Below are 27,209 nucleotides of genomic sequence, written 5' to 3'. Positions count from 1 at the left end.
ATCCTTGTTTGGTAACCATCAGACCTGCAGGTATTTGGTCATTTCTCTCTCATTATGTAATGTAGTCTGGTTTCCTCTGTTTGGTGCTAGTTTTTCTTGCTACTGGAGTATTAAGAGGTTTTTTGTCCTTGTTGACATATAATTGTGAGTTGTCCTGTTGCCCTCTGCATTTGGTTTTTTCACCTTCATTAGGCTTTGTGACACCTCAGGCTTGTAATTTTAACTCTCCCTAAGCTATTTTGTAATAAGTTGGGGCATGTTGTTGTGCCTCAGGGGGGAGTTTATCACAATGAAGTACCGTGGGAAAAATGTTATTAATGACTTAATTTGCAGTAGCCAGAAGCAGAAAAAATAGCTTTCTTTTTTAAAATTAATATATGTTTTATATGAAATATCATATAAGGTGACTTGTTTAATTTATTGGACTCCCATGTATATAACTACTGGATTATTTGAAAACAATAGTGATATTTTAACTTAAGCCAGAACCTGAACCAGTTGTTCAGGTTGTGGCTCAATAATTTTTGAGCAGTTGGTTAACGCCTATCTTTTTGGTATATTTTAATGAATGCATTAGATCACACTGCACAGATCTGGCATGTTTTCTGGAACATTTTCAAATCTTTGAGTCTATGAGGGACTTTGAAGAAAGGACAAAAAAAAGCTGGAAAAAACAGTTTTATGAGGACAAAGCCAAAAAGTCTTGAAACTGATGTGTATCAAACTATTTTAACTTTTCTTCACAAAAGTTGTTGGTGTAGGCCACCTAACTGCCTTTAGCCCAACAGCATAAATGCCACTTAATCTGGCCATGGAATTACCTCCATTTCAAGGGAAACGTGTTATAAGTAAGGATAAATGTATGTGTGTGAAACACTGCTGTTCCTAAATATTATTTTGTTTTTTGTGTGATATTTTAATTGGTCTATTACTCTTTTGTTTTCCTTTTTTTTGGCAAGAAATTTCTAGTTTTTAATCCACTTTCTGTTTGGTTTTACGACATAAAACGTTAAGGAATTGTCTTTTTGAACGTGTTGAGACATGTTTCAAATGTGTCAGACGGTACATTAGCCTTCTGATAATTTTGAAACATCAGTAACAACACTAAATAGTACATGAGATAATATTTTAGGTGTAGCAACATTTCAATCGACTCCCTTCTTGTGACGTCACCAGCTCTGTGCTGCGCTCGCGCTCCCACTACACCTCGCTCTCTTCACTCCGCCTCGCGCTCCCTCTCCACGCTCTGCGTGAAACAAAGTGTGGAGTCCGCGAGCGCCCGCAGGAATCGAAAAGCGAGAGCCACGGACTGAATAATGGAGCTAAAACAACAGATGGAATAACAACCTATAGACGAGAAAGACTGAGACGACTGAAGAAACTTGGACCGAGCAAACTTTTCACGGGAGGAGAACAGTCTCGTCAAGCCATGGATACACTTTTCTCTGTATTTCTGGGAGTTGTGATCCTCTGTTCAAGAGTTGGCTCCGTCTCCGCTCAATTGCCTACAGGTAAAAGAAAAATAACTATTACAATGTTTGGAGTGTTGCTGTTGTTTGAGAGAGGTAAAGAGAAGTTTAAACCGTAAATCTGTCGTTTTTTCTTCATGGAAGTACACGGATTCCGGGCAGGTGTGTGTGACGGTGTTGAAGAAAGAAAAGTTAACCTTCGCTTTGACTATGTCCCGTCATGCCGGTTTTAAAGCTTCGTTTGTGCTTTTTAAATGACGCCGGATGCGAGAATGGCATTTTCCTATGAGGTGAAGGTGATCTTTGTCAGGTTGAATGTTAAAGGTTCGATTCGTCGGTGTAGTCGAACCCGCATGTAAGGTTGTTTTATTTTGCCAAGTGGGTTGAGCTTACCATAACCAGTGAGACGAAATGAATCAGAGGTTTGGCTTGTAGCCTTTTATTAAACTCAGTTAAGTTGCGACATGAGATGGTTTGAAGTTTTGGTACGGAAATTTTCTTACCAAAATCTTAAGTCTGAGGAGAAAAAAAAAAAGTACTTAGAATAAAATAGATAATATTTACTGCTGCTTTTATTATTGTTATTTAGAAGTATTTTTTTTAAAACGGGCTACTAAGATGGTACAAGACTGAATAAACAACGCGTGCGGTTCATCCTCTTCTGCAGCGCATGAAAGGAGAGGAGAAGTTATTGTGCGCACGGACATCACAGTATTAAAAAAAAAACTATAATATCTATGTGGTATGATAGTGAACCCATTTAGATATATTTTTGCAGCAATCCTGCACTTTATATGCGTTTTCATTGTGTCTAACTATAATACAGGCGTTTATTTGGAAATAGCTTAGTGCGTAAATGATCGTTTAATTTTTTATCATCTTCTTTTCTATCTTGTTTAAAGCAGTTTTACAGTAACCTTGTTTTCTTGGCTTCGTCCGAGAGCCCTTTAAGTTAGATTTAGACTCCTCCCCCCCCAGGTAAGGTTGAATTAAAATGTTTTGGGTTGGCAAAGATACGGGTTGTAGATATAAAGGTTAAGTTCTGTCATGTTAGAGGTGATTAAAATGTGTTAATTTGTCCTTTAAGATACTGTAGGACACGCAGAAAGTTGAAAACCTGAAACTAAAGTAGCCGCTGAACTCATTTAATTTCATTGCCGTGCGTAGCGCATCATTCCGCAGCTCGTCGTCCTCTTTTTGCATGTTTAAGACCTAACAATTGAGTTATCCGAATTGCAAATCAAGCATTTGCACCCCTCCTAGCCCTCTTTTTCCATCTTGTCACGAGGAAACATGAATTCGCTCCTGCAGGTGAAGCAGCTGCAGCAACAGCGATGTTTAGAGATTCTGCAACTTTACAACTTTTCGCGTGGCTGCGATGTTTGAGCAGGGCTGCTCAGACCTCGACAGTCCCTGCAGCTCATCTGGATTCATTTGAGCCAGCGCTCTAAACTGAATGCGGGTTTGCTGTGCGTTAATTTCCGTATTCAGCAGTTGTTTCTATTTCAACTCGTGCATACAGAGAGAGAGAGAGAGAGAGAGAGAGAGAGAAAACGAGACTCACTAAACAGTTTTGAGCGCTGACCTCCAAAATCAAACTAAAACCTTAAGGACGCACACGCTTCAGTTAAGTCCTGCAAATGAATCCACATTCATTGTACAAAAACCTAATTTTCTGCTCCAGTATTCTCGCTGGCCGCATTAATTCCAACTTTATCAGCAAACGTTTTATTGTCACCCTTCACCCCACCCTGTAGCCCATAACTATCCCCCTTTCTTCCCCTCCCTTGGGGCCATTTGGTCCTCAGGGCAACAAATGTGTGGAATTTCTTTGAGGCCTCTTTGGGAATGTGAGTGCTGTTAATTTGCAAGTAAATACAAGTGACTGGATGCTGCTTCGGGAAAGGGAATGTGGAATATCATTCATTCAATAACATTTTACACAAATTACTTGCACTGAGTTGCATTCCAGGATAATAAGTAGTTATTTGTGCATGAAAGCAAATAAGGTCATAATAAGGTACATGTTAATAAGTTGAGTTTTGGCCAGCATCTTTGCTGCAGTGCATTATTCTGTAATGAAGTCCCAGATTCAGGCACTTTAACAGATCAAAATTGTTTTTTATTTTGTTACACAATTATTAAATCTTGCAACTTGTAACTTATATATTCACTCCTCTTCATTAAAATATTTCAGATTAAGGCCGACAGCATTAGCTGCTAAATAATAAATGCATTAAAAAGGCAGCAAAGAAATAAGGACCATACCAGTTAAACATTATCTTAAACTTAAAATTATCTTTTATACATTAAAGAAGTAATTTAGTCTGTGCTCCAATATCTGTTTCAATAGATTAGTCTCATTCTTATTTTATCAGTTTTTAGTTTCCCAATTACTGTGTCAAATTATAAATTGAGTCATTCTCATAAATCTCCCACACTCCTTATCGTACTGCTTTGCATATTTGTATGTTGACTAATCACTTACAAAGTCAGTGTAACAAACGCGAACAAGCCTGAGCGCCGCCGTCTTTATAAAGTCAGTGACTGAGTTTTGTGTTAATTTGACAACTTTCTAAATCTTCTTCCTCTCTGATCGAGTTGTGACACAGATTCCAGGCGTCTTTAATCCTAATGAAGTGAAATGATTGTTTTCCATCAGTGTCTCCAGACGAATTAGAAGACTGCCGCTCCCACTGAACACAACATCTGAGCTGGTTTAATTATAACTGTAAATTATTTCAGTATTTTGAACATTAGCACCAAGTTGGTTTAATTATAATTACTTTTCCGCTCCATTTAGGAGATGAAACAAAATTGGGTGTTTTAATGGAAAAAGGCGAGAGAAGCAGAGTGATAGTGAGAAAGAGGAGAGAAGGAGAGAGGGGGGGAAATCAAGAAACCATTGGTTTTTGGCCGTGGGCATCTCCTCCACTCAAGAGACTGTGAAAACGGCAGGAGGGAGAGTGTGTGTGTGAATCATTGTGTGTCTGTCTTTTTTTGTGTACGTGTGGTGCGAATTTGTGTGTCCGCTCTTGTGCTTTGCTGTCACTTAGAGAGACGGAGGCAGGACGACGCTTTTAAGCCCTCCGGTGAACAGCGGTACAAAGAAGAGTATCTGAAATGTTTGCCTCTCATTTAGATTCATGCGAAAAATGCCTTCTCATTCTAGTCATGCCATGTATAATGGCTCCAAATCAAAGGCCCGTTTTATTTATTTTCTCGTTAAAAGTAACGCCTCAGTCTGCAGTTCTTCAGATCCATTTTTATGTCTTCTCCTCAAATCAAACGTCCTTTTTGCCCAAAGCCAATCTGTTTCTACTGATTTCAATTTGGTGATAGATTAAAAAAATCTCTCTCTCTTTGAAAGTACTGGCTCATTCCTTGAGCTGTTTGGGGACGAAGTCTGAAAAATGTAATTAATCTGTTGAGAGAATTCATTAGCTAATCCCTCATTAGACTGTGTGCATGTGTGTGCTGGGGTATGAATGAATATGAGGATTTGTGTTGAAATGGATTAGCGACACATAGTGGTTGTTCAAACTCAACGAGAGAGAGGTTCTGGGAAGATGATATGATTGACAGGTTGTAAATCATGCCGTTACTGCTATGTTTTTGCTGGGTGCACATAATATACCAAACCTACTAAACGTTGTGCAGTAATTTATTTTTCAAAAACATGATTTTGGTGTTTTCACAGATCCTAATCACTCTTATAACCCCGAACCTGGTAAAGCTTTGTTCCCATTATGTGGTTAATGTTCTGAAGTCATTTGTAAAGTCAAACACAGTGTTTCCCTTACACCTCATCAAGTAGTTTTAACTCATAAACATACCTATGTTACATTTTTGGGTTAAAAATCACATTTTCCTCATTTATCTAAGTCTTTCAATTCTGACTTTTCAATTTTCAAAGTTATTTTTGCAGTTTAGATGATTGAACCTATTGCAACATGGTGCACCGTTACAGCAGGTTGATTGCTAAGACAAGCTATCATTAATGGCAATGTTGTTTAATGTTTCTACATTGTGCTTAGTTTAGAATTACCTTTAAAACAAATAACCTAAAGATGCTTGTATGCTTTGGACGTTTGGAATGGTGGTTTCTAAACCTAAATGGTGTTTCCTTCATTACTTGGTCGGTGTTCTTTAAGCGATTCAACAGAATGGGGTGAACTGATTGACTTGAAATATTGGCACATGCTTTGGTGTTGGGGGTCGGGTTAATGAAGGCTTTGAGTAATAAATTTTATCTAATGGTATGCCCTACATAAAATTTACAGTGTCTTGCAAAAAAAACCCCATTACATATTTTCACAGTTTGTTATGCTAAAACCACAAACTTCAATGTTCAAATATTAGTTAAAAGACTAAAGTTAAGAGAAAATGTGCAGCTTAAGGAAAATGTTTCTACAGATAAAAAAAATCAGGCAAGTGTAGCTTGCATTTCTTTCAGCTGTGTTTACTTTAGCATGTTTAAATCAAAGTTAATGCACACTGTTACTTTCAGAAGTCACCTATGTGTAATTTAATATCAGTATAAATGCTTTTCTCTGCACATCAATCTGAGTACACTACTGCCACCATGGAACATGTGGGGAGGCATTTCTTTATCAGGAACAGAGAAGCTTGTCACAGTTATTAATGAGATTTTGAATTAAGCTAAATTCAGGCTTATCTTGAAAGAAGACTTTCAAAAGAGATGAGACTAAGTTCCATCTTCAAGCAGGACAACAATCTAAATCTGAAAGCCAATCTTAAAGTTACTGAATTGTAACTTACAACCTACAACAGGATGGATTGGATCAACAAACTGATGTTTACTGACATTTTTCATCCTGTTAGATCTGTTTTACGAAGAATCACCAAACATTTTAGTCTGTTGATGTGCAACGCTCATACAAAGATGCCACACATGATTTGCAACTGTAATCGTATGGAAGGACGTTTTCACAAAATCTCAAGTCAGGGAGCTGAATTTTCATGCACACCACACTTTTAAGAATGTTTTTGTAGAAAAATATTTTTAAAAATATGAGTAATTTTTCTTCCACTTCTCAGTTATGCACCAATTTGTGTTTGTCTATAATATCAAATCTCATTAAAAATACTGTAGTTTTAGTAGTAATGTAATAAAGTTTTAAAAACATTTAAGGAACGTTAATAATTTTACAAGCACGGTTCTCTTCAAGCTTGTGGCAAATCATTCGGTGAATCAAATCAAGTGACCCATGAAAGTGATGAAGTTCTTTAGAAATGAACTGAGGCAGAGCACTCAAAACAAATCTCGAATGCCTGAAACATCACATCCCTGATAAATGATGATACAAGTCCAGTATCATCAATCTCTGCTCTGCCCTGTGTGGCTCCGGTCACAGCTGTTGGGGCAAGGCTGCCTCTCATACATCCACACTCATATTTATACACACACACAAACACGCACACACACAAACTGGTCCACATGGCTGACTAATGACAGATTAAGTAATCAACGCTCACAGCCGATTCATTACATTATGTTACATGCACGTACGCAGACACATGCATATACACACAAATACACAGGCAGATGTGAGAAGACTCATTGCCAGCTAAGTGGGTTAGCCTTTTGGTGTTAAAAATATATTCAGTGGAGGTTTGGCTGGTGATTGTTTGGAAGATGGGGAGAAACAGTGGCAGGTGAGGACAGTCTTGGAAAAGAGATTATTTTTAGGGTTACCATGAGGGTTGGTTGAGGAAAAAAGTCTGAGGTTAGGCATGTGTTGGAAAGGCAGGAAGTTTGTGTATGGAAACTTAGTCATAAATGTTTGAATTTACGTTTTAAGATTTTTTTTCTCACTTTCTGGAAACAGTATATAAAACAAACACAATTTTGTCTAATGACAACTTAATTATCAAGATAATCTTCTGTGCAAATAATTAGCTTCAGTTCTGTGGTTTTAAGAGAGCTTATCTATTTGATGATAAATAATGAATACAGAGAACATCTCTCTTGCATCTGTGAACCTTTGCATGCTTTCTAATCTAATTCTGTCCTATTATTCTCTGCTTTGCTTCTGCTGGATCCAGCTCACTTGGGGCGCGCAGAAAAGGGTGAGTTACGACTTGTCGGCAAAGAGCTGTGTTTCATGTTTCATCGTTCTTTTAGTGTTGTCATAATTATTCCATGGCTTAAACTCTAGGTTCTGTTTCCAGTTTGACATCTGTTGTTCTCATTATTTACCCTCCTCCATTACACCTTCCAGAGGCTTTTTGGTTTTGCATATCCATCCCATTGAAACTAACGGCTCAGCTGTTATTTTGATACTTTTTAAACTCACCGTAACACCATTAACAATTTCTTTCATACATCTTTTTAAGCAAACATCAAAGTAAAGCTTGTAGGTATAGTTTATAGTTTTCACTTTTATAGTATTTTTTTTATGACATTGCAATTTATTGGATTTGCTCTTTGATTACTTGATTCAATGTCAAAGAAGTTTCAGTGATTCACACACCTTAAGGCCATGTCTGTAGTAATTTTCTTTCCTCTACATAAATAGCTTGAACCGCTGAAATTCTTGAAGCAATCTTGTACCGGCTTGTTGTCGCTTGTAGTTATGACTCCGCTTACCTGGCTGCCAATTAATCTGTTTGCCGCTTGTCTTTGTGTCTCATTTCCTGTTTTTGTCTGTCTGTCCTTCTGTATAGTTAGACAGCTGTTGGGGGAGTTTGAAGTTTCCAGGTGCTGTTTGTTTAGCCGAGCCTGCTCTCCTATAAAGGAACTCAGAGGAACTTTGTTCTTTCAGTAGCAGAACACCTTTGTTCCACTTTTATTTTCTCTTTTATTTCTCTTCTCCCATGTTGCATATTTTGTTTTTTTTTCTCCATCTGTTTTTCTCACTTTCACACACAAACACCCTTAGCAAACAGTACATTTTAAGATGGTTGTTGTTGGTTGTGAAAGTGACAAGGAAGTAAAAGAGAATATTGGCCCTGTAGGTAGAGAGTTTTCTTTGTGGCTGCGTGGTTTTCCTCAAGGTTTTTAATTAACAAGGCAGATTTTTTTTTCATTCAAATATAGACTGAATACCTAATCTTCTGTTACTTTTTAAAAGGTTATCACTCTTTTAATCTACAAAATGTTTCCATACATGAATTGGAATGCAGTGCACCAAAAAGTCAAGCTATTGAATGAATGCAAAAAATGTTTTTGAATTAATGAAAACTCGTTAAATGCTGTTAATTCATATGAGGTATGACTTAAACGGGAAAATGGATTTGTCTTGTTTTGTATCAGCTCTTATCCTAAGTCCTTTAAAAGCTGGATTAATAAATTTGTTTTTGATAAGAAAAGCCAAGATACTGTCACAATTTCTATCAAATCAATGTTCTTTACAAAGTGTATTTAAAATAATAAAAGCTGTGCAATGTACCCTTAAAAACAAAGAAAACTCATTAAAATTGAAAGATTAAATGAAAGAAGATAAAACCAGTTTAACAGAATAAGCATAATTTATGATTGCTTAATTTTGAAGTAGTTAAAGTGATGGTAACTGTTTGCATAAACCTTTTGTGGGAATGGATTTGAATTTTGTGTCTGGATTGTAAGAAACAGCTCTTTACCACAGAGCAGTTCATTTCACTCTAAATAAATAAATAGATAAATAAATAAATAAATAAGTAAGCGAATAACTGGCCAGGGTAATACTAATGAGAATGTCAGTGACGCTAAGTTGGATGCAAAGTTGGATGATTCATTTTGAAGGAAAAAGGACAATCTCCAACTATCTGTGGAATGCTCCAGCATTTCTCCGTGTTGGGTTATAAGGACTAAAGGGCATATTATCCTGTTTGTCATTTACAACCCGTGTTCAATGCATGATTAAACATGTATACAAAATTATACATGTTTTGACAAAACTTATAATTTTAACAAAAGTGCCCTGAAGATGAATCTACAATAACAGTTGTTGAATTTCACAATTTAACAGAGTAGAATAAGTAAAACAGAATTCTATCTAACTTATATGTTAATAAGTTTTACTCTCTTGTTCAGTGTAACTAATTCCTGTAACTCCTCAGGAAGTTTAGCAAATGTTTGATGAGACATGGTTTGAGCTAAACCCCTGAGGGTCATTTGCAGGAGGGGATATGGATGGCTTATTGGTTAAAGTTTAGCTAAGCCTAGGTTAGCCTTTTCAAATAAGTCTGTTTATTTTTTTGTTTGTCTTAAGACTAAAGTAATTGGAAAAAAAATCATTTGGTTTATGGAATTTTTAATTCATTTGTCTGGATCAGACAAACTATGTGCAGCCTATTTTATTTCATTTGTGTACTATTCTGTTGAGGGTTTTGTTGTTTTGAACAGATTAGACAACCAATCTGCACATATCCTCAGGTGAAATGAAAAAGCCTTGTGGCTTCTCTGCATGCAGCTTTGGACGCAGGATAATAAAAAGTTTATATTAGTTCAGTTATAGAGACAGCTGTCAGACAAATGCAACGTACAATCAAGAAAATACCACAAAAGTTGCCAAGAGCAACCCATTTGCAGCGTAAGAAAAACTCATTGCTGATCTCTTGATTTTTTTTATGAAGACTTTCCACATAGCATTGAGCTTCATTCACTCTCATCCATAAAGCTTCTGCATGTTCATCTTCATGTTATGAAAGGACAGATTGTCAGTGCCCTTACGTTCCTTTCTATCAGTTCTCTCCAATTTAAGCTGATTTCAGATCAGACGTGGTGGAAAGCTTTAGAGATATGTAAACCCTCTTGTGTCTGTGTGTGTTTGTGTGAGCATGCAAGCTTGTACAAATCAGGGGCTTAAAGAGAGCTAGCTGTCCAGTCCATTAAGATTATCATCTTCATCCACGGGCACATATCTTCACATCACCACACTTCTGTTCCTCTGTTTTTGTGGAGATAAAAATCAGATATTCCAATTTTTCCACCAAATGATCTTATAGGGTTTTTCTTTTTCACTCAAAATCTGTCTGTTTGCCACCTTAATCTGTCGTTTAGTCTGTCCGTGTCCCTGGCAGCTTTTGTATGTCCTTCCTTGCTGCAGATGACTGCAGACACATGGTCAGCCTGACAGTGATCGTGTATACGCATCTACAGTCACTCACTCTAAAAGACAGGCTGTGTGTGGGAGTGTGGAGACAGACATTAAAATGTTGAGTGGCTGTCTGCATCTCTGTCAGTTTTCTGGCTGGTCCATCTCAGCCTTGATGTCTGAAACACTCCCTGTGATAAGACCATAATTCAGGAGTTCAGTTTTAAATATAGCTTTTTGGGTTGTTTTACCACTGTTGGTTCCTAAGAGTTGGGGGTTTGAGCATCTCTGTATATCATTTGTTGTTCTTCCAGACTTTTCCTTCCATGTTGCCAAACATAGAAAGATAGTGGGGGTCCTCAATGTCTGTTGTGTATCTCCATGCACTTTTATTTTTATCTGCTTAATGGTACCTGTTCAAAGTTATGTAAACTTTGAACCACTGATGATTCTTCCCACTCCAGTCCTTGACACTTAAAAGTGATGTAATGTGCTCTAAATCAAAAGGTCCATACTGAAAACATTTCTGTACCATTAAACCCACTCATGATGGGTTTATGATGGTGGCTAAGCTTTCTGAGAGTATTAGAAAATTATTTTAAAAAACTACAGAATAGAGAAGATAATGTGGGTTTAGCACAACTGGTGGCCATCATATCAAAATCTCAACCACAGTCTTTTCAATCCCTGGTCAGTTTTTTTCCCCTTGCAGCTTCATATATAGTTATTGCTGCTTCATTTTGTACCCATACACATATTACTTTGTACGCATGGCTTGAAAGTTTATTTTTTTATAGTTCATCATATACGTAATTGACACACATAAAGGTTAAGAATACAATTGACACTTTGTATTCACTGGGGTTATGGACCATAACCACCTATGAATAGCTCATATCTGCGAATACTTGAAAATATGCTAAATAACGCTTGTAACTGACTATTTTAATAGTTCAAAAACCTAATGCACCTTAACATGCATTATTGCACACAGTGGAAACAATTTTGTCACAGAAGAAGCAGAAGTTAACATCCACAGTCTTCTTTATTAGTTTGGCCTGCAAAGCTGCACTTTCTTTCAAATATTTTAGATATGGTAATAGGTGAATCTGCAAATACTGAACTGTGAATATGTGAATATTTTTCCCCACACTACCAAAAAATGTGATTGTATTTCCCAACATTTTTCATTTTTCAAATTGTTCCAGTCTTAATTTGGATGTAATTTGAATTTAATTTTAGTTTGCGCACAGAAATGAATTTGTTCCACTAAAAGATGAAAATCTAGATGATATCTAGAGGAAAATTAAGAAGGTTTGTCCTAATGTACATGCTGTAAGGAAGTCCAGTAAGGACTGGAGCTGTCAGTTGTAAAAAACAACAAAAGAAATCAGTTTCAACTTGGAAAAAGAGTGGTTGATGTTTAAAAAGCAGAAGAGGAATAAATAAAGTTATCACAGCATTTCCAAGCATTAAGAACTGCGATTGAAAGAATCATCAGTAGTTCAAAAGAAACCACAAAGCCCAAGTACAAACCTGAAAGAGACAGGAAATGAAAGATTTCAAAGACCCTTGAAGAAAAACTCAGGAGAGGTGTCTCTACAGACCCCAGAACAACTGCAAGGACGCTAATAAATTACTCGGCCAGGTCAGGAATTAGAGCTGTGTGAAGGAATTGGCTGCAAAGTTGCAGATCAAGAAAAACTCCCCTTTGCAGAAGTGACACCTTCTTGCCAGACTGAAGCATATAAAGAGCAACCTGGTCAAAGATTATGCATGCTACAAGGATGTTCTTTGGGCTGATCAGATGAAACTAGAGTCCTTGTCATAGAGATGTTGCTCATTTTTTAAAATGACATTGTCAATACAGTGAAACTGGTGGCTTCACTCTGCCTGAAACTGGGAATCTTGTCAAAGTGGAAGGAACCATGGAAAAAATATGTTTTGAAAGAAAAACTAAAGCAGTCCCATCTAAGACATAGTCTGAGCCATCTCTCTGTCTTCCATCATGACAGTGGCCCAAAACGTCGCTGCTGGTAAAGGAGTATTCCCAGAGCATTAAAGTGAATAATATCGACTGACTTGCACAAAGCCTTGAAATCTGTGGAATGAACTTAAATCAAAAGGTCCTAACCAAAAGACCATCTAATGTTATGGAGTTTGAAAGATTTGTCAAAGATATGCTGGAATTCCTCCGGTGACAACTTCAGGTTGTTATCCACCAAAATGTAATACACAAATGAGTGATAGCATCAGGGAGGCTAATTATTTTGAAAATGAGGATGATAAAAGGAGAATATTAAACTTTTGATGTTTGCAATCAAAATGAATCATCTTTCCCTTATCTTGTTTAACTTTCCAATTTACTGGTAAAATGTTGTACAAAGCTTAATCCACAGACAAGCAAATTAAGCTAAGCAGAAATGATTAAGCATTTAATTAGAGCTTTTATATTTAATGAAATTACAGCAAATTTATCTATGTATAGGCTAGATAGATCTTTTCTTTTACATAAGTAGCACCCTTTACTACTTTAAAATGATTTGTTTTTACATTTAAAATAAACACCCTGATAATGGATATTTCTGACACGTCTGTATTGTAAATTATTAGAGGAGTTAAAAGCAAAACACATATTGCCCACATGTATTTTACTAACTTCGTGCTTAACTTACTGTAAGTAAAGGCAAAATTAATCGAAACAATTCTGTGCCAAAATGGCCTGCTGGGGTTTATGCCAAAATATTATGAGTCACATAAATCAAACCAGAGACTTGGATTTGTCAAATCTAGTGGGTATATCTTAGTCTTTTTTGGTGCCCACATGCCCCTTCATGCTTTACTCCACTTCCACAGATAACCTTAAGCCTGACATGTTTACTACTCACATAATGAAAAAGAGCTCAAACATCACTATGAGGAAGAATAAGCTATGATAAAGAACTAATAGTCAAAACTGAGGAGTCTCTCAGCCTCATACCCACAAACAGGCAACTTAGAGATTTATATCAATGCATTCATGAGACTACACAATAGTTTTTCCTTGGTTTCCATTGATTGCAGCGTGAGAACAGCCACTGAGACAGTAACTCCCCCAGGCACTCGTTTTTGTGAGTTTTCTGGAGCAGCGCTGAATCAACTTTTGGTGGGAAACCCTTAATCTGAGTTTGCCGGCTTAGATTAGAGAAGCCCAGAGATGTTTGAAAAGGTCTAAACAGTGCGCCCTTTCCATCGGATGGATGATAAGAAAGAGAAGGCAGAGAAACTCCCAACAGGCATACAGCTGCAAAACATGTGTTCCAAGAAAGATGCCAAAATAGGACATGCAACGTTTTCAGTCATAGAAGAAAGTCATGAGAGTGAAAACATTTGGTAAACCTAAACTCCCCTGAGTTGCTGATATTTAGCAAACTTAACTTTTGCTGAAGAAGTGAAGGAAAATCTATTAATTAACTGAAACTTCTCTCCCCTCCCTTCTTTTTTTGCAAAGGTTAGGTTACCTCTTTCCCCCTCTTCCAGTTCTCCTCCTTGGAATTTATGACCCACCAAAACACAGCAACACAATGTTTATGAAACCCTCCCCCTTCTCACGCACTTCTTCTTCCTTCACTCTTTTTTCCTGCTGTCCTCCTCTTTACCACCCCCTCTTCATTTACCTCTACTACACAATCTATTGCTCCCACTCCCATTCCTTCTTGTTTCTCCAGTTTCCTTATCTCCCCCCACACACACACAACAAGAGCTTGAGTGGGGTTTCCAAATCCACATTCAATGGTGTTGCATTACATGGGTAAAGCACTAGGGTTTACTTAAGGTGGAATTTGCAGATGGAAAAGAGAAAGTTGGGGTAACAACAGAACAATGGTTGAGGAGGAAAACTCTTTAAACCAGCTTGCCTTAAAACTCTGTTTCACATGAAAGAAGGAAGCTGTAATCTACTTAAGTATTTCCAGCTGGTGCCAGTGAATGTAGCTCTAAAAGGCAACAATTTATCTGATTGCTCAAAATCCTAAGTACAAAATCTTCTGTACCATGTCATGCAGGCATAGAGCATTCTCACCCCTTTGTCTTTGCTATAGCTTTTCCCCTTTAAATCAAAGTCGCTCAGACTTTCAGGAAAGTATTTTGTCTCAATATTTTGTACCTAAATCTTTCCTGAGTCACTCAGGACAGGACCTTAAAATGTAAGACATTTTAGATTTTAAAAAAAGTTGTTCCTTTGTGTCAGGTAGCCATGCTAATTTTCCCTACGACTGAGTTGGGCCAAAAGTAAATAAAGTGTGTTTGTATGAAACCTGTGTGTGCCTGTTATTTGAGAGTGTATGCCAAGCGAGCTGTCTAGTTGGAGTAACGGTTAGCAGATACAGTGCTACCTCTCAATGACATTAACTGTCTCTTACGCTAAGGATCAGGCACAAAGACACACACACACATTCGCACCATACTACCTTAACACACAGTGTCGCTCCGTCTCATAGGATTAGTCCCACAAAGCAGGTTACTTGAAGTTAAGTATAGGTTTAAAACACAACTACAGCTGTCTCTGTGTGTTAACTTTTAAAGATGACTCAAGGTGCTAGAGAACCAGAGATGCAGCAAGCAATTCTGCTGCTGATTTCCATAGTTTGATTTTTATACAGCTTTAACCTGCATTTACACATTTTAGCAAATTTTATTTTTTTAAAATCTGTAGCATAAGATATAACAAAATTCAAAGCATTTTTTGCACAGATTTCTGCCATGACAAATATTTAAATATTTTTTATAGCTTAGGCGACATCACACCAGAGGAGAAGAGTTGCTGTAAAGCACAGCTGTACTCTTATTGCAAAAGAGATATAAAAACTTAGGAAAATGTACATTTAAAACTTTTGGCATAACTGATCTATATTTTTAAAACAACAGATTTTGTGTGTGATTGCTATAAAATGTACATCCTGACTTTTATTTTAGTACTGAAATTTTAGCATTTCAGTGCTAAAATTTTCAAAAGGTTCCTAATCTTTTGAAATACATGTTCCATGACAGATAAGTTGACAACTCAAAAGCATACTGTGGGATATTTCAGTTTTTCTTTTTTTAATGCATTTGCAAAAATTTCTACATTTCAGTTTTTTTAATGTCAAAATGGGATGCTGAGTGTACGTTCATGAGAAATAATATGATCTTTTTTGATTTTAGCAAATGGCTACAATGAAGCAAAGAGTGAAAAATTCAAAGAGGCTGAATACTTTGTGTACCGACTGTATATCTATATGACTTGCTTAAGGATTTGAACATTTAATATTTCAGGTCTTGTGTTATGAGTAATGTCAACTTATTTTAATTGACAAGCAAGTATTAAAATACAAACTAAAATCTAATATACTGAAATGCTTTTTCCTGTTTCTCTCATTCAGACAAGTGCAATTGAAACTAATTTATAGAAAATTAATGCAAATGTCAAAAGATCTAAAGAATCTTGAAATATATGCAGAAAAATCATAATTAAAATTACATCATGTATAACTTTTAGATATATGTGCAGTTTAATTCCACTTTCATTGTTTTGTTTTCATTCAAGGTAAAAGTTGCTGTTGCTGTTTTTATAGCTGTGACTTCAGCATTGCACAAGAGTTGGTAATGAAGATGTGAAATGTAGTTTCTTGATCATAGGTAAAGGAAATTACATTTTTATTAGGTAATTATGTGCAGATCAGTATTTCAGATGGCAAGATAATGTGAAATAACACTGACATGATTTAAAGATAAAGAGAGAATATAAATTGCTTCCTAATGCGATAAAAGATTTTATTTGGAAATATTTCCAAAGAAACACAGTTTTGCTATGTTTGTGTTGCCATGTAGCAAGTTAAACTCTGTCCTTGTTATGACTTGTTGCTCTCCTGTAACGGTCATTGGAGCAGACCACAGTCACAGTGGGACAGCTCAAACATGTCTGCTCAACACAACTACTCCCTGCTTGAATAAATGTTGCAGTCCAGGCATGAGCTCACTCTGCCTCTCCTTCTGAGGCCTGCTTTCTATCACACCTCCCCCTTCACACTCACAAACACACTTTTAACTCTCACATACCTCTGGTCAGAATGAGTGAGAATGTCGACTACATGTGGTTTTGGTTAGCCACGCGTTCCCCTCACAATGGCCTCACATTAACCACTTCTACTTTACCACTGTAGGGTGCATGTACTGTATATATGGTCCTTTCAATGGAGGCTGTTGTGTGTTTGCTTGTAAATCTGCCTGTCTGTACATGCACAGCATTTTTGTGTGTCCCAGCCTAGGGCTGTGTTGAGTAGAACAGTGAATCAAGGTTAGTGGTCCAAAGAGAGCAACAGAGGCAGAAGGAGGGGAAGGGGGTCTTTAATTGAGGGAGCAGAAGTTAGAAAAGAAGGAGAGCAATGGGTTTGGTAAACTGGAGCAGTGTTGTGGCCTAATGTGAGGTCATTAGATGGCAATATGCATTTAGAGGATATTCCTTCTAATGCAAATAATAAGCGGTCATCTTCATAATTTGTGACATTGAACAGTGTTCTTTTGTACAGAAGATGTGAAAGAAAGACTCTTATATAAGTGCCAAAGCAGGGATGCTTCTTAGTGATGCTCTGGTAATTTATCCACAGATCGAAATGGATCAGATTTCCATTAATTGGCTCTGATTGTTTAACAGCCGGTGAAATGCAAAAAATACAACGTTTATTTCCATATTTTATGAATGCAACAAAACTGGAAACTCCTTCATTTTTGGTTTGCAAAGGCATTAACAAATAGCATAGTCTCTGATGCACTTTCTTATCAAATGTAGGTTAGAAACATAAGCTTTGATGAACAAATGGAGATAATCCTTGATGCATAAATGGGGATAAAATTTCATCCATAAATGGGGATAATCCTTGAATTCTTTTTCTGTTGGATTTAAAAGGACTTTTTCTATGAAGAAACCTGCTGCACCTTTTTCGGTTAAAGTTAATTACATCTAGTTATAGATTTAAAACAAAGTTTACATAATCGAGCTTTTGTATGTTACTGATTTAGAAAAAAATCAGCAGGTCAGATCTCAAGCAAGGTTGGAATTGTACGTAAAAGTTTTTGCATATATAATTCTGAAATGTTCGTTTGGTGTTAGTGTTGTGGTTAAAGTTCTGATTGTTTTAGTTCTTCTTTTAGTAGGTATTTTAGTAATACATCAAGGACACAGCAAAAAGTATCTTCAAAATGTGTTTTTTTTCTATTTAACCCCAAAGAAGTTCAAAAGTGACTAATTTATAAAAGTTATTAGAGTCTATGGAAGAGGTTAAAAACTATACCTCTACTTAAAAAAAGTGATTTTACATATGAAGTATATACAACATAATTAAAAAAAACTGATGTAACACAAATAAACAGAAGGAAGCTTTATATAATTACTTCGCCAGATTATTTATGTACAATATGGAAAGCAATTTCCTACACTAGCTAGGAACCAAATAATTCACCTAAAGCCTAAAACACCCCCATTGCTGACAAACACATGGTTGGTTCTGCTGAGCTGGCATTGTGCTTCTTCATGTCTTGGCCACACCTCTTCCCCAAACAGGAAACGGCCAACTCCACAAAGCAGGTAACTCAAAAACTGAGAAACATAATTAATACAACAGAATAATGTTATGTGTGCACTTTGCAACATCACTGTTAGATTCATGTAAAGAAATAAATGAATTGCATTACTAAAATACATGCTTGCCTACAAAACAATATAATTTAATGAGATGAGTGTGTGGACTGATTTTACCATTGTGTGGCTGAAGCCATCACAATTAGACAGAGTAATCACTTTTACTGGAGTTTATGCCAATAACTATACTGATATATAGTTCACCTGCTTTAGGTTTTAATAATTGTTATTTCAAGTTAATTTTTTTAATAAATCAGTAAAGTACTCAGGTCACATGTTTTCTTTTAGCCATCTACAATGCAAATAGAAAAAATATCAAATTTCTGAAATGATTTTGATTAAGATAAATGTTTTTAGATGCTTTATTCTTTTAAATTTGTGTCTTAAAGCCCAAACATCACTGTATCATAGTACAAATTAACTTAATGCTACTAAACACTGATGAACTATTTACAATAGAATGAAGTTTCGATGTAATCTTTAAAGAAAACCTTTTGAAAAGATTTACACACACACAAAATGTTTAATGAGTTTGAAATTTCCAAACAAAATATTATATAGTTTTACTTTGATTGGCTCATATTTACAGGACTAAAACTGGAAAGTAAGATTATTTTGTATTAGATTCCTCAAAACTACACCAATTGCTTGGACTTTGATGCTTAACACATTGAGTGTGTCAAAAAAAGGTTAGAGATACTGTATATACTTTCGATGCATAAATTGAGATAATCTTGTAAAGCCTTTATTTTCTGTTGGATTTAAAACCACTGTACTTTTTTTTTAGCATGTTTTCTCTTTTATGTGTTATAGTCCTTAGGATAAAAATTGGAGTCAGTTAAAATTAGAGTTGGTGAGAACTTTTAGAAACTGAAAGTCAGAATTGGCCAGGAAAAGCATGGCCAGTGCATCTCTGCTGATTCATACCAATTATACAATTGAAAAATAGATAATAATGTAAACCTTCATTAAATTGTGCATCCATGATAAAGTTTGGACTGATTTTACGCCAACACAGTGTATACCACACACAGTACTTCTCCAGGGATTCCCGAGAGCATGAGTCACTTTAATAACATTGCCTGGTCTCTTAACAAAAAAAGCCCAACATTGCTTGCAGCCAACTCATCCAAGTGGAGAGTCTCCACCTACATGCGATAAATAAAAAAAATCCAACCTTTCTAAACGATGCTGTGAACAAAGAGAGGGCTTAAGCAGTTGGCAGAGTTTTTGCTTTAGTCAAATCTGGCTGTTATGGCAAGTTTTCTGTCTTTTATGCCCAAGTAGGTGTGAGTCCTATTTCTTGGCTGCTGCAAAATCAGCTTATTTTATCATAATAGTGTAGTGTTCAATACACTGTTTTTGTTGCTATCTGTTTTCATATCTATAACCTTGTTGAAGGAATAAAACTGAAAAAAATCCCTGCAGAGATATGTGTTGTTATGCACCCCACATGGAGCAGATTGTGAATTAATTATACTTCCGGTTGCCATGTACCAAATTAGATTACCTTAAAATCCTGAGACTTTCAAATAGTAATTGAATCCCATGATGATGCCTCTTGGATTTCAAGCTGAAATGGCAATCTATTTTTCTAGCTTTCACCTTGCCAAAGTTGAGGTTTTTTTTCATCATTTGACAGCACTTTGAGTTATGCAGTACATGGCAAATAGATGTGCAGTGTTGTTTCTGCTGAGTTAAACAGACCAATGGAACGTTTGGAAAAAAAAAACAACAAAAAAAAACCCCAACTGAAAAGTATGTGGTGGTGTTCTGACTCATAACCATGATAAGAAGCTATTTAGATGTATGTTACAAGCCACTACCTGCGTCGCACAAGCCTGAACTATAATCCTTCACAAAATAGAGGAGAGTGAAATGAGAGTTAATGTTGCAGAGCAATAGTGGGGAAATATATATGGGAGATGGAGCAAGAGCTTTTTGAAGTATGATAAGGAAGTATGCAAGAATAGAGCAGACTGACACAACAAACCCTTGCAGCTGCATATATTTTCTTTTCTAACCTTCATATCTGCTGATAACAGGAGGGAGGCAGTGAAAGTTACTTGTTTTGATAGGATGCAGGTCTTAACATTTTTTTTTCTTAGTTTTTTTTCTTTGCAGCTAGCTGTTTCCATTCTTTTCAATCCTATGGTTGGGTTAAGGTTTAATTCTTAAAACTCTCCTGCTATGTAAAAACTTAACAATCTTTCACATTTATTAATTAATTGTAATTAGGTTTCTCTCTGACTAATACAGGGGAGATATTGCAAGATGTTCACCTAACAGATGTGCTCTGAACTTTGCTTTTCTTTCTAGGTCGTGTGTGTGTCTGGTCTTGTGTGTGTATGTTTACATTGCTAAGTGAGTGGGATTCTGCGTTCTGATTGGCTGTTTTCTGCTCTGAAATCAGCCTGTTTGTCTTTCAGGGGGCCTGTTTCTGTTTCACATTCCTAAGCATTTTGTTGGAGCAGTTTCAGTTTGACCTCAGCAATGGAGTGAAAGTTTAAATCTAATTTCATGTCGTTGTGAAATAAGGTAGATGGTAGGCTAATTAAGCAGAGATCAACATAAATGGGATTCATTTACATTTGAGTAAATTCAATACATGCGAAATAAGAAATCAAAATACTATTCATACAAACAAACAAATCAATTGCCCAGAAAATTTCCCCTTGCATGATGCTTTTGTGTTGCATGTCAAAAGTTGGAAAGAAAAAAAAATACAATATATAAAATATATAATTTATTCAACTCATATAATAAAAAAGGAAAATATTTTCAACCTGATGTAGTAAATTGAATTGGTTAGTATTTAGTCTATGCACTTGTGTTTCTTCCTACTTTTGATGCATACAGTCCAATTCAACAGATCATGCTATGTCAACCAAAACATAATACATTTTTAACCTGTAAATGGTAATCAGTGGATAGAACTTGGTATTAGAGAAGATACCTATTATTTGTTTAAAACTCCAAATAAGCTATAAAAAGATTAGGAAGGAATTTCATGAATGTAAATGAATCCCATTTATGTTGATCTCTGCTTAATTAGCCTACCATCTACCTTATTTCACAACAACATGAAATTTTTTTTTTTTTTAATGGAAGGAATTCCACCTTAACTACCAAGAACATTGAACTACTCTGTATTTGACTGAATTTTTTTCTACACCTACTTGATTTTAGTGATGCATCAGAAAATAGGCACCTAATCTGTTTTTGTAAAGTAGTTTTTGTTAGTACCCTTTTAACTCGAAGAAAGTTATGTGTGTAGAAGATCTACTCTCTTGACTTCTCTGATCAGAACCATCCTCAAAAACTGCCCAAATAAAAGAACTTACTACATTCCATCTTTGAGTATGTTACTATCAGGAGTTAGGTTTGGGTGTGTGACTAATAACTAGTGAGTAATACACTGAATGTGTTAATGTCTCTTGGCAGACACAGTGACACTAGCTGAAGAGTTTTTTTTTCCTTTTTTGCAAGTTCGTGTGTGTTTATGACAGGTAGTTAATTACACGAATGTGTTTGTCTGTTTGTATATGTTTTCACACATTCGCAGTGACCATAGGCCTGACAGGCAGGTCTTAATTAGTTGCCGTGGCTGCTGATGATGTGTCCTGACAATAAACTGTGGTGCTGACAGAGTCCCCTGCCTGAGAGCAGGGAGGCATGCTGGGACTGATGCGGGGTCTGCTCATCCATCCTGCAGAGTGTTTATCTGTTGGATGTGTTTGCATAAGTGTGTAGAAGTTCAGATGGAAAAAATGTCAGTTAGTTTCTTGTTAGTAAGTCTGTGAATTTGCCAGTAAGGAAAGGATTAACGGAGAGGCAAATAAAACACCCTTTTGTGCACTCTTTTTTTTTTCCATGATAAACATTGTCAAAGTAGGAAATTGCTTGAGGATTTCCAATCTGTAGGTGTGAAGATGGAATGACTTCAATCATTGCTTTATTCATCCCTCTCTTTGTCCCCTCTATCTGTAACCCTCTTCACCCCATCCTTCTTTTCCTTTATTCATCCCGGGAGGCAGCAGGAGGGCAAACAGAGCGAGTATTGTGAAATGTGTCAACAGCATGTCACAACAGATCCACAGAGAGACGGTCAGTTGTACAGAAACCGATTTATGGTGATTTCTACTGAAGTCACAGAACAGGTTCTATTGCAAAAATCACTTTACAGAATAGGAAAAAAACAATGAGAGAAAAATGTTCAGAAAATTATTGCACTGTTTAGCACTACACTACTGCATTCATTATGTATTCAGGGATTTCAGTTTTTGCTAAACGACAGACAAGAGACAAACACAAGAGCAGAGACAATTGCTGCACTTTGATACAGCGTCACCCCGATTTCATTATGCACATTTTGTGTGTGCCCGTGAAAGTGTTGGGTGTTTGGTTTGCTGGTTGTAAACTCAGATGAATCTTAATGGCTGTCATTTAACCTTTAACCTCAGCACACAGGAAGGGAGCAGCTAACACACATTCACAAAGAACTAGTTTAGTGGGTGATCTGTGGTAAGTGCTAAGGGTTTGAAGAGTGTGTGTGTGCATATTGGAGGATGTGTTTGTGTGTGCTAAGAGGGAAAGGTTGATGGGGTTCAAAAGAGACAATTTTCTTTGAGAGCTTTGTAGGATCTGCTCTTAATGAAAATGGTTTTGGTTTCACTTGACATGAAGTACACTTCTTGGTTGTACTTTAAAGTGAAGCTTGTATCATACAAATGCAAATTTACTTGCCAGTTTTGGTTGGACTTTTTTTTTAAATTCTCCACTTTGGACATTTTGCCATTAACCAAAATGAAACAAGAATTTATTGAATGCCCAATTAATACTGTAAATAATTCAAAAAATGGAATGCTTAACACATTCTGACTTGTGGTTTATAGCTGGAGTTGTATCAGTTTGTCAGTTTTCATCCTAATAATCTGGTCAGAAGTTAAAAAATCCAAACTGTATCACTGTAAATGGTAGCAACCATTTACAAATGCATCTGGAATCATAAGAGTTTGCTTTAAATGTGACCATTTAAAAATATATATTCATTAATGCCAAAACGGCTCTATTAGTGGCTAATTAAAGGCTCAGGAGAGCATAGACTCTTTCCTGATCCATATCCACCTTGTCTCCTATAATCTGATATGAGTCCCACCTACTCTTACGCATACAGTCCTGGCCTATTTCATTTAATAATTGTAGCATATAGCATTACAGGGTGACTTTCAGAGTATTTCATCAATCAAGTAATGACAAAATGTTTGATTAAAACTACCTGAACTCCTGGTTGGCTAGTAGAGGTAGTTTGCAGAATGAACAGTGACTTTTAGAGGAGGGTTTTTGGTTTGCTGTATGACTGTATTCTAAATGATAAAAAAGAGCTTTTTAAAGTTCATGTGTTCAGGCATTTTCCAGAGTTATTATTTTGAGACATCTGGTCTCAATGACAACAATGACAGTTGTTACAGCAGGAAGAAGTCTCAAAGTTAGCTACCAAAAAAAATGAAGTCAGAGTTGTAAGATGGTATTTGCAAAACTGAGTCTTCTATGACTTGTCGAGACATTTCTGCAACTGAATTCAGAAATGTTAGTGGCCTTTTTGAAATCTCAGAGTTATGAACAGGATCTGAATTATCATTCTGAGTAACTAATGAAAGCTTGACTTGCTGTGAATATATAAGATGATAAACACAACTTTATGTGTGAATCCCCCCATTATTATGTGTTTGTTCTGAAATATTTACATCCACTGCTTTCCATCACACAGTGGTGTGACAGCACCTCTGCTTCTAAAATAAATAGTTAATGACTGCTCATGGCTGCAATGTGATATAAGAGGAAAAAATATTTTGATTGCTGTTCTTGTATCCTGTATATTATACAAAAAAACATCAAAACTAACAGAGTAAATCAAGGCTATCTTGTAATGGGCTGAACATGGATTTGTTGGTGTGCGTCCTGGAACGTCGAAGTTAGTGTCAGAAACTCTGTAATGTTAAAATATTGGAATCAAATTTATTACTGTATGCATAGTTTGTCAGCCGAAATAGCATAGCTAACTTATATTGTCAATGCTGCTGAATTGTGCAGGACTGGTCATAAAATCCTCTTCTTGATTTGCTGAGCAAGAACACCTTCTGTTCATAAGTTGAAGCTTCAAAAGTGAGAATACTGTATACATGCTCCTTGCATGGAGAAGAACTGCCGAACTCTAGTTACATGATGATAGTGGGCGGAAACTGTCACTTGTGTGTGTGTGTGTGTTGTCCATCTGGCAGGCCCCCTGTTCAACTCCTCCAGCACTAATTCACATATGGACCCTACACACACACACACGCATACTCACCCATATGGGGAACAGCTGAAAGAAAGTGCCCACCCTTCTACCCATCCTCCCGTCTTCTTGATTTCTCCCCTACACCCTGCAGAGCTTCTGGACCCATCCAGGTGTCCACTCTCCTCCTCTGGCTCTTTCTTTGCTCTTTTTCCTCTTTTTTTCTCCTTTCTCCTTCTGCCCCATGTTTGAAAGTCAGCAGACCACTGACAGATTGCTCACACTTAACGTGATGCTTTACTGTGAAGCGTAGCAAATGACACAATAGCGTTTTACTATAGTAAACAGTGTTTAAACGTCCCTTAGAATAGGAATTTCAGTGTACTTGAGTGATGAAAGGAGGAAGCAGAAACAATGAAATACTTTTAATCATTTGAATGAGCATTGAGAACAGCTGAAGTCAGATAAATTGTTTTGAAGGATGGAGACAGAAGTGCATGTTATTTGACATATCACACTCCAGTACTTAAAATTAAAACTATGTCCTGTTTGATTCAGTAAGAAATGTGATGCTAACAGCTGCTAATCCATTTCTCTTATTTGTCCATAAGTTAAGAAATATTTTTCAATGTATTAAGTTTGTATGCTTGTGAAAAGTGCTTGTGTCATACATATGATATTCAAATGCTGCTTAATATATCAAGTATGTCTGTATATTTAATTTTATTTAATAAGTACAGCTTTACTTAAAAAAACAGTTAGCTTTGCATTATTTTATTGACAGTCAGAGGAAGAGCTTCATATATCAGAGCATCCACACCTTTGAACCACAACAATATTATTTAATCTAGCGCCTTTCCCTTTGATGGAACTAAATGAACTGTAATCCAGTGGAGCATCAACACAGAGTCTTGAGGGGCTCTCCAATGGTGTCTGGCAGAGGCTACTTAGCATCTTGTGGATTGTTGTGTTGGGCCTCTGTGGTTTGGGCTTGTACTGACTTATCCCATGATTGTTTGATTGGACTGGGACTTAGGGATTTTTGAGACCAGATCAGTTCAGACTTCTTTTTGTCACACGTCTCAGACCGTTTCATAGTGGTGGTGCATACTGCCCTGCTGAAGGATTCTGCAACTGCTGGGGAGTATTTTTTGCCATGTGGGTGTGTGTTTACTCTGTAATAATGTTTAGCCATGTGTTACACTAAAGTAACAAATGGACAAGTCACAGAACCCAGTGTTTCCCTGGAAAAGATGGTGTAAATGTTTTGTATGTTTTAGCTTTTCTCCCTCCTTTTTTCCAGCTGTTACTTTTTCTGGAATACAAATAGTGTAAATAGGGAAGAATTTGCTTTAAGGAAAGGGATTCATTGTGGAATAAGAGCGTGAATAAATTAAAAAGAACTTCAAAAAGAAGGACCAGAAGAAAGGAACCAAAATGAAAAGTGATATAAATGGAAAAAATGGCAACAAAGACAAAAAAAGAATAAAGGGCATAAATAAAGAAATGAAGGAAAGTTAGAAAGGCTCCAGATTTGTGTAGGAGTGCAGTTTCAGCTTTCTATAAACCCAAGAGCTCTGAATACCGCTTATTAAGCAGGGACCGTGTCTGTGTGTATGTGTGTGCGTGTGACAGGGTGATATATTGAAACACACCTCTGTGGAACAGCTGCAATGATGAGACGGAGAGTAGGGAGTAAGAGGTGTCGTCTACCTTACGCACACACACCCACACGTTTCACACACTCACCCCTGCATGCTGACACACAGAGCTGAGCCAAGTTCTTTATTGTATTACTGAGGCCAGCTTGTATCAAAGTGAGAGTATTGCAAAAGAAGGAAAAAATGGGAAGAGGGAGAGATGAATTTGTTGTGACTGCTGTGGTGGACTCAGCTTTTTAACACAGCACCTTTTTTATGCTCTTCTCCTCTTTCCCGCTGGATTCTTCCCACTACACACTCCTTTCTTCTCTCACTGCCACTCCTCAGCTGTGTCCGTACTGATTATATTAGTCCGACAGGCAAGCTGATACATAGAATGACAGACATGAAAAAAGTCAGATCTAGTAAAATGTAATGCAAAGGATCTCAAAAGAAATGGACAGAAGGAAAAAATGAAAAAGGAAACTTATAGAAATGGGGGGGGGGAAGCAAAGAAATGAAAAAGGCCCCAAAAGGTTGAAAGAAAAAAGATTGAATAGATTAATCTGATTTATCTATAATGAAATCAGACTCAGTCAGTATTGAGGAATGTGCTCAATTTAGCTTTTCTGCTGTTACCAACAGATTTACCCTTTTAATATTCCAAAGATCAGTGGGAGACGAAGCACATCGACCAGTTGGGTGCTTTGGGGATAACAGCTAAGTAGCTAGTCTTATTATAAATGCAGTGTTGACACTTTTTACCATTTAAAAACTCTGCTGATGGCGTGGAGATCATCATTGCATATTACCAATCATATGCAAAAATAATTTTACATTTTGTTGACCACATCAGGTTGAATATGGTCCCAGTTAAGACAAGAACTTTCCAAAAGATTTATATTAACTTTATGGAGTTCTCTACTTTTACCAAAAGCGTAAATTCCTTAAATCAAAGCACCTTTATGTAGTTCTGAAATAATTGTTTTAATTACTAGACAAATCAGTTAGTGAGAGGTGTTGCTTAATCTTTGGACAGTTGAAAGCTAAAAAAAAGCCTAATCATTATTTCAGTCAATGAATGCAATACATTAAATGCTATAAGCTGCATTCACAACTTTAAGGTGT

General features: G+C 36.5%; 1 protein-coding gene across 16 annotated transcripts in view; it reads left to right on the top strand.

Moving 5' to 3' along the window:
* Positions 1–1,176: 1,176 nt before the first annotated feature.
* The window catches only part of ptprk (protein tyrosine phosphatase receptor type K), a 103,664-nt gene continuing 77,631 nt past the window's right edge, over positions 1,177–27,209 (top strand). For 14 of the 16 annotated variants that reach the window (XM_032584766.1, XM_032584765.1, XM_032584763.1 and 11 more), the window contains exons 1-2: positions 1,177–1,511; positions 7,539–7,562. In XM_032584766.1, the coding sequence (XP_032440657.1) occupies positions 1,430–1,511; positions 7,539–7,562 (106 nt within the window). In that variant the 5' untranslated portion in view covers positions 1,177–1,429. The remainder of the gene's footprint in view (positions 1,512–7,538; positions 7,563–27,209) is intronic. The other 2 variants (XM_032584750.1, XM_032584755.1) reach the window with 2 other exon arrangements.

This window comes from Xiphophorus hellerii, chromosome 15 (assembly GCF_003331165.1).
Source record: "Xiphophorus hellerii strain 12219 chromosome 15, Xiphophorus_hellerii-4.1, whole genome shotgun sequence".
In the NCBI taxonomy this organism is placed as follows: Eukaryota; Metazoa; Chordata; class Actinopteri; order Cyprinodontiformes; family Poeciliidae; genus Xiphophorus; species Xiphophorus hellerii.
The sequence above is the reverse complement of the archived record's forward strand: the minus strand, read 5'-3'. Positions and strand labels throughout refer to the sequence as shown.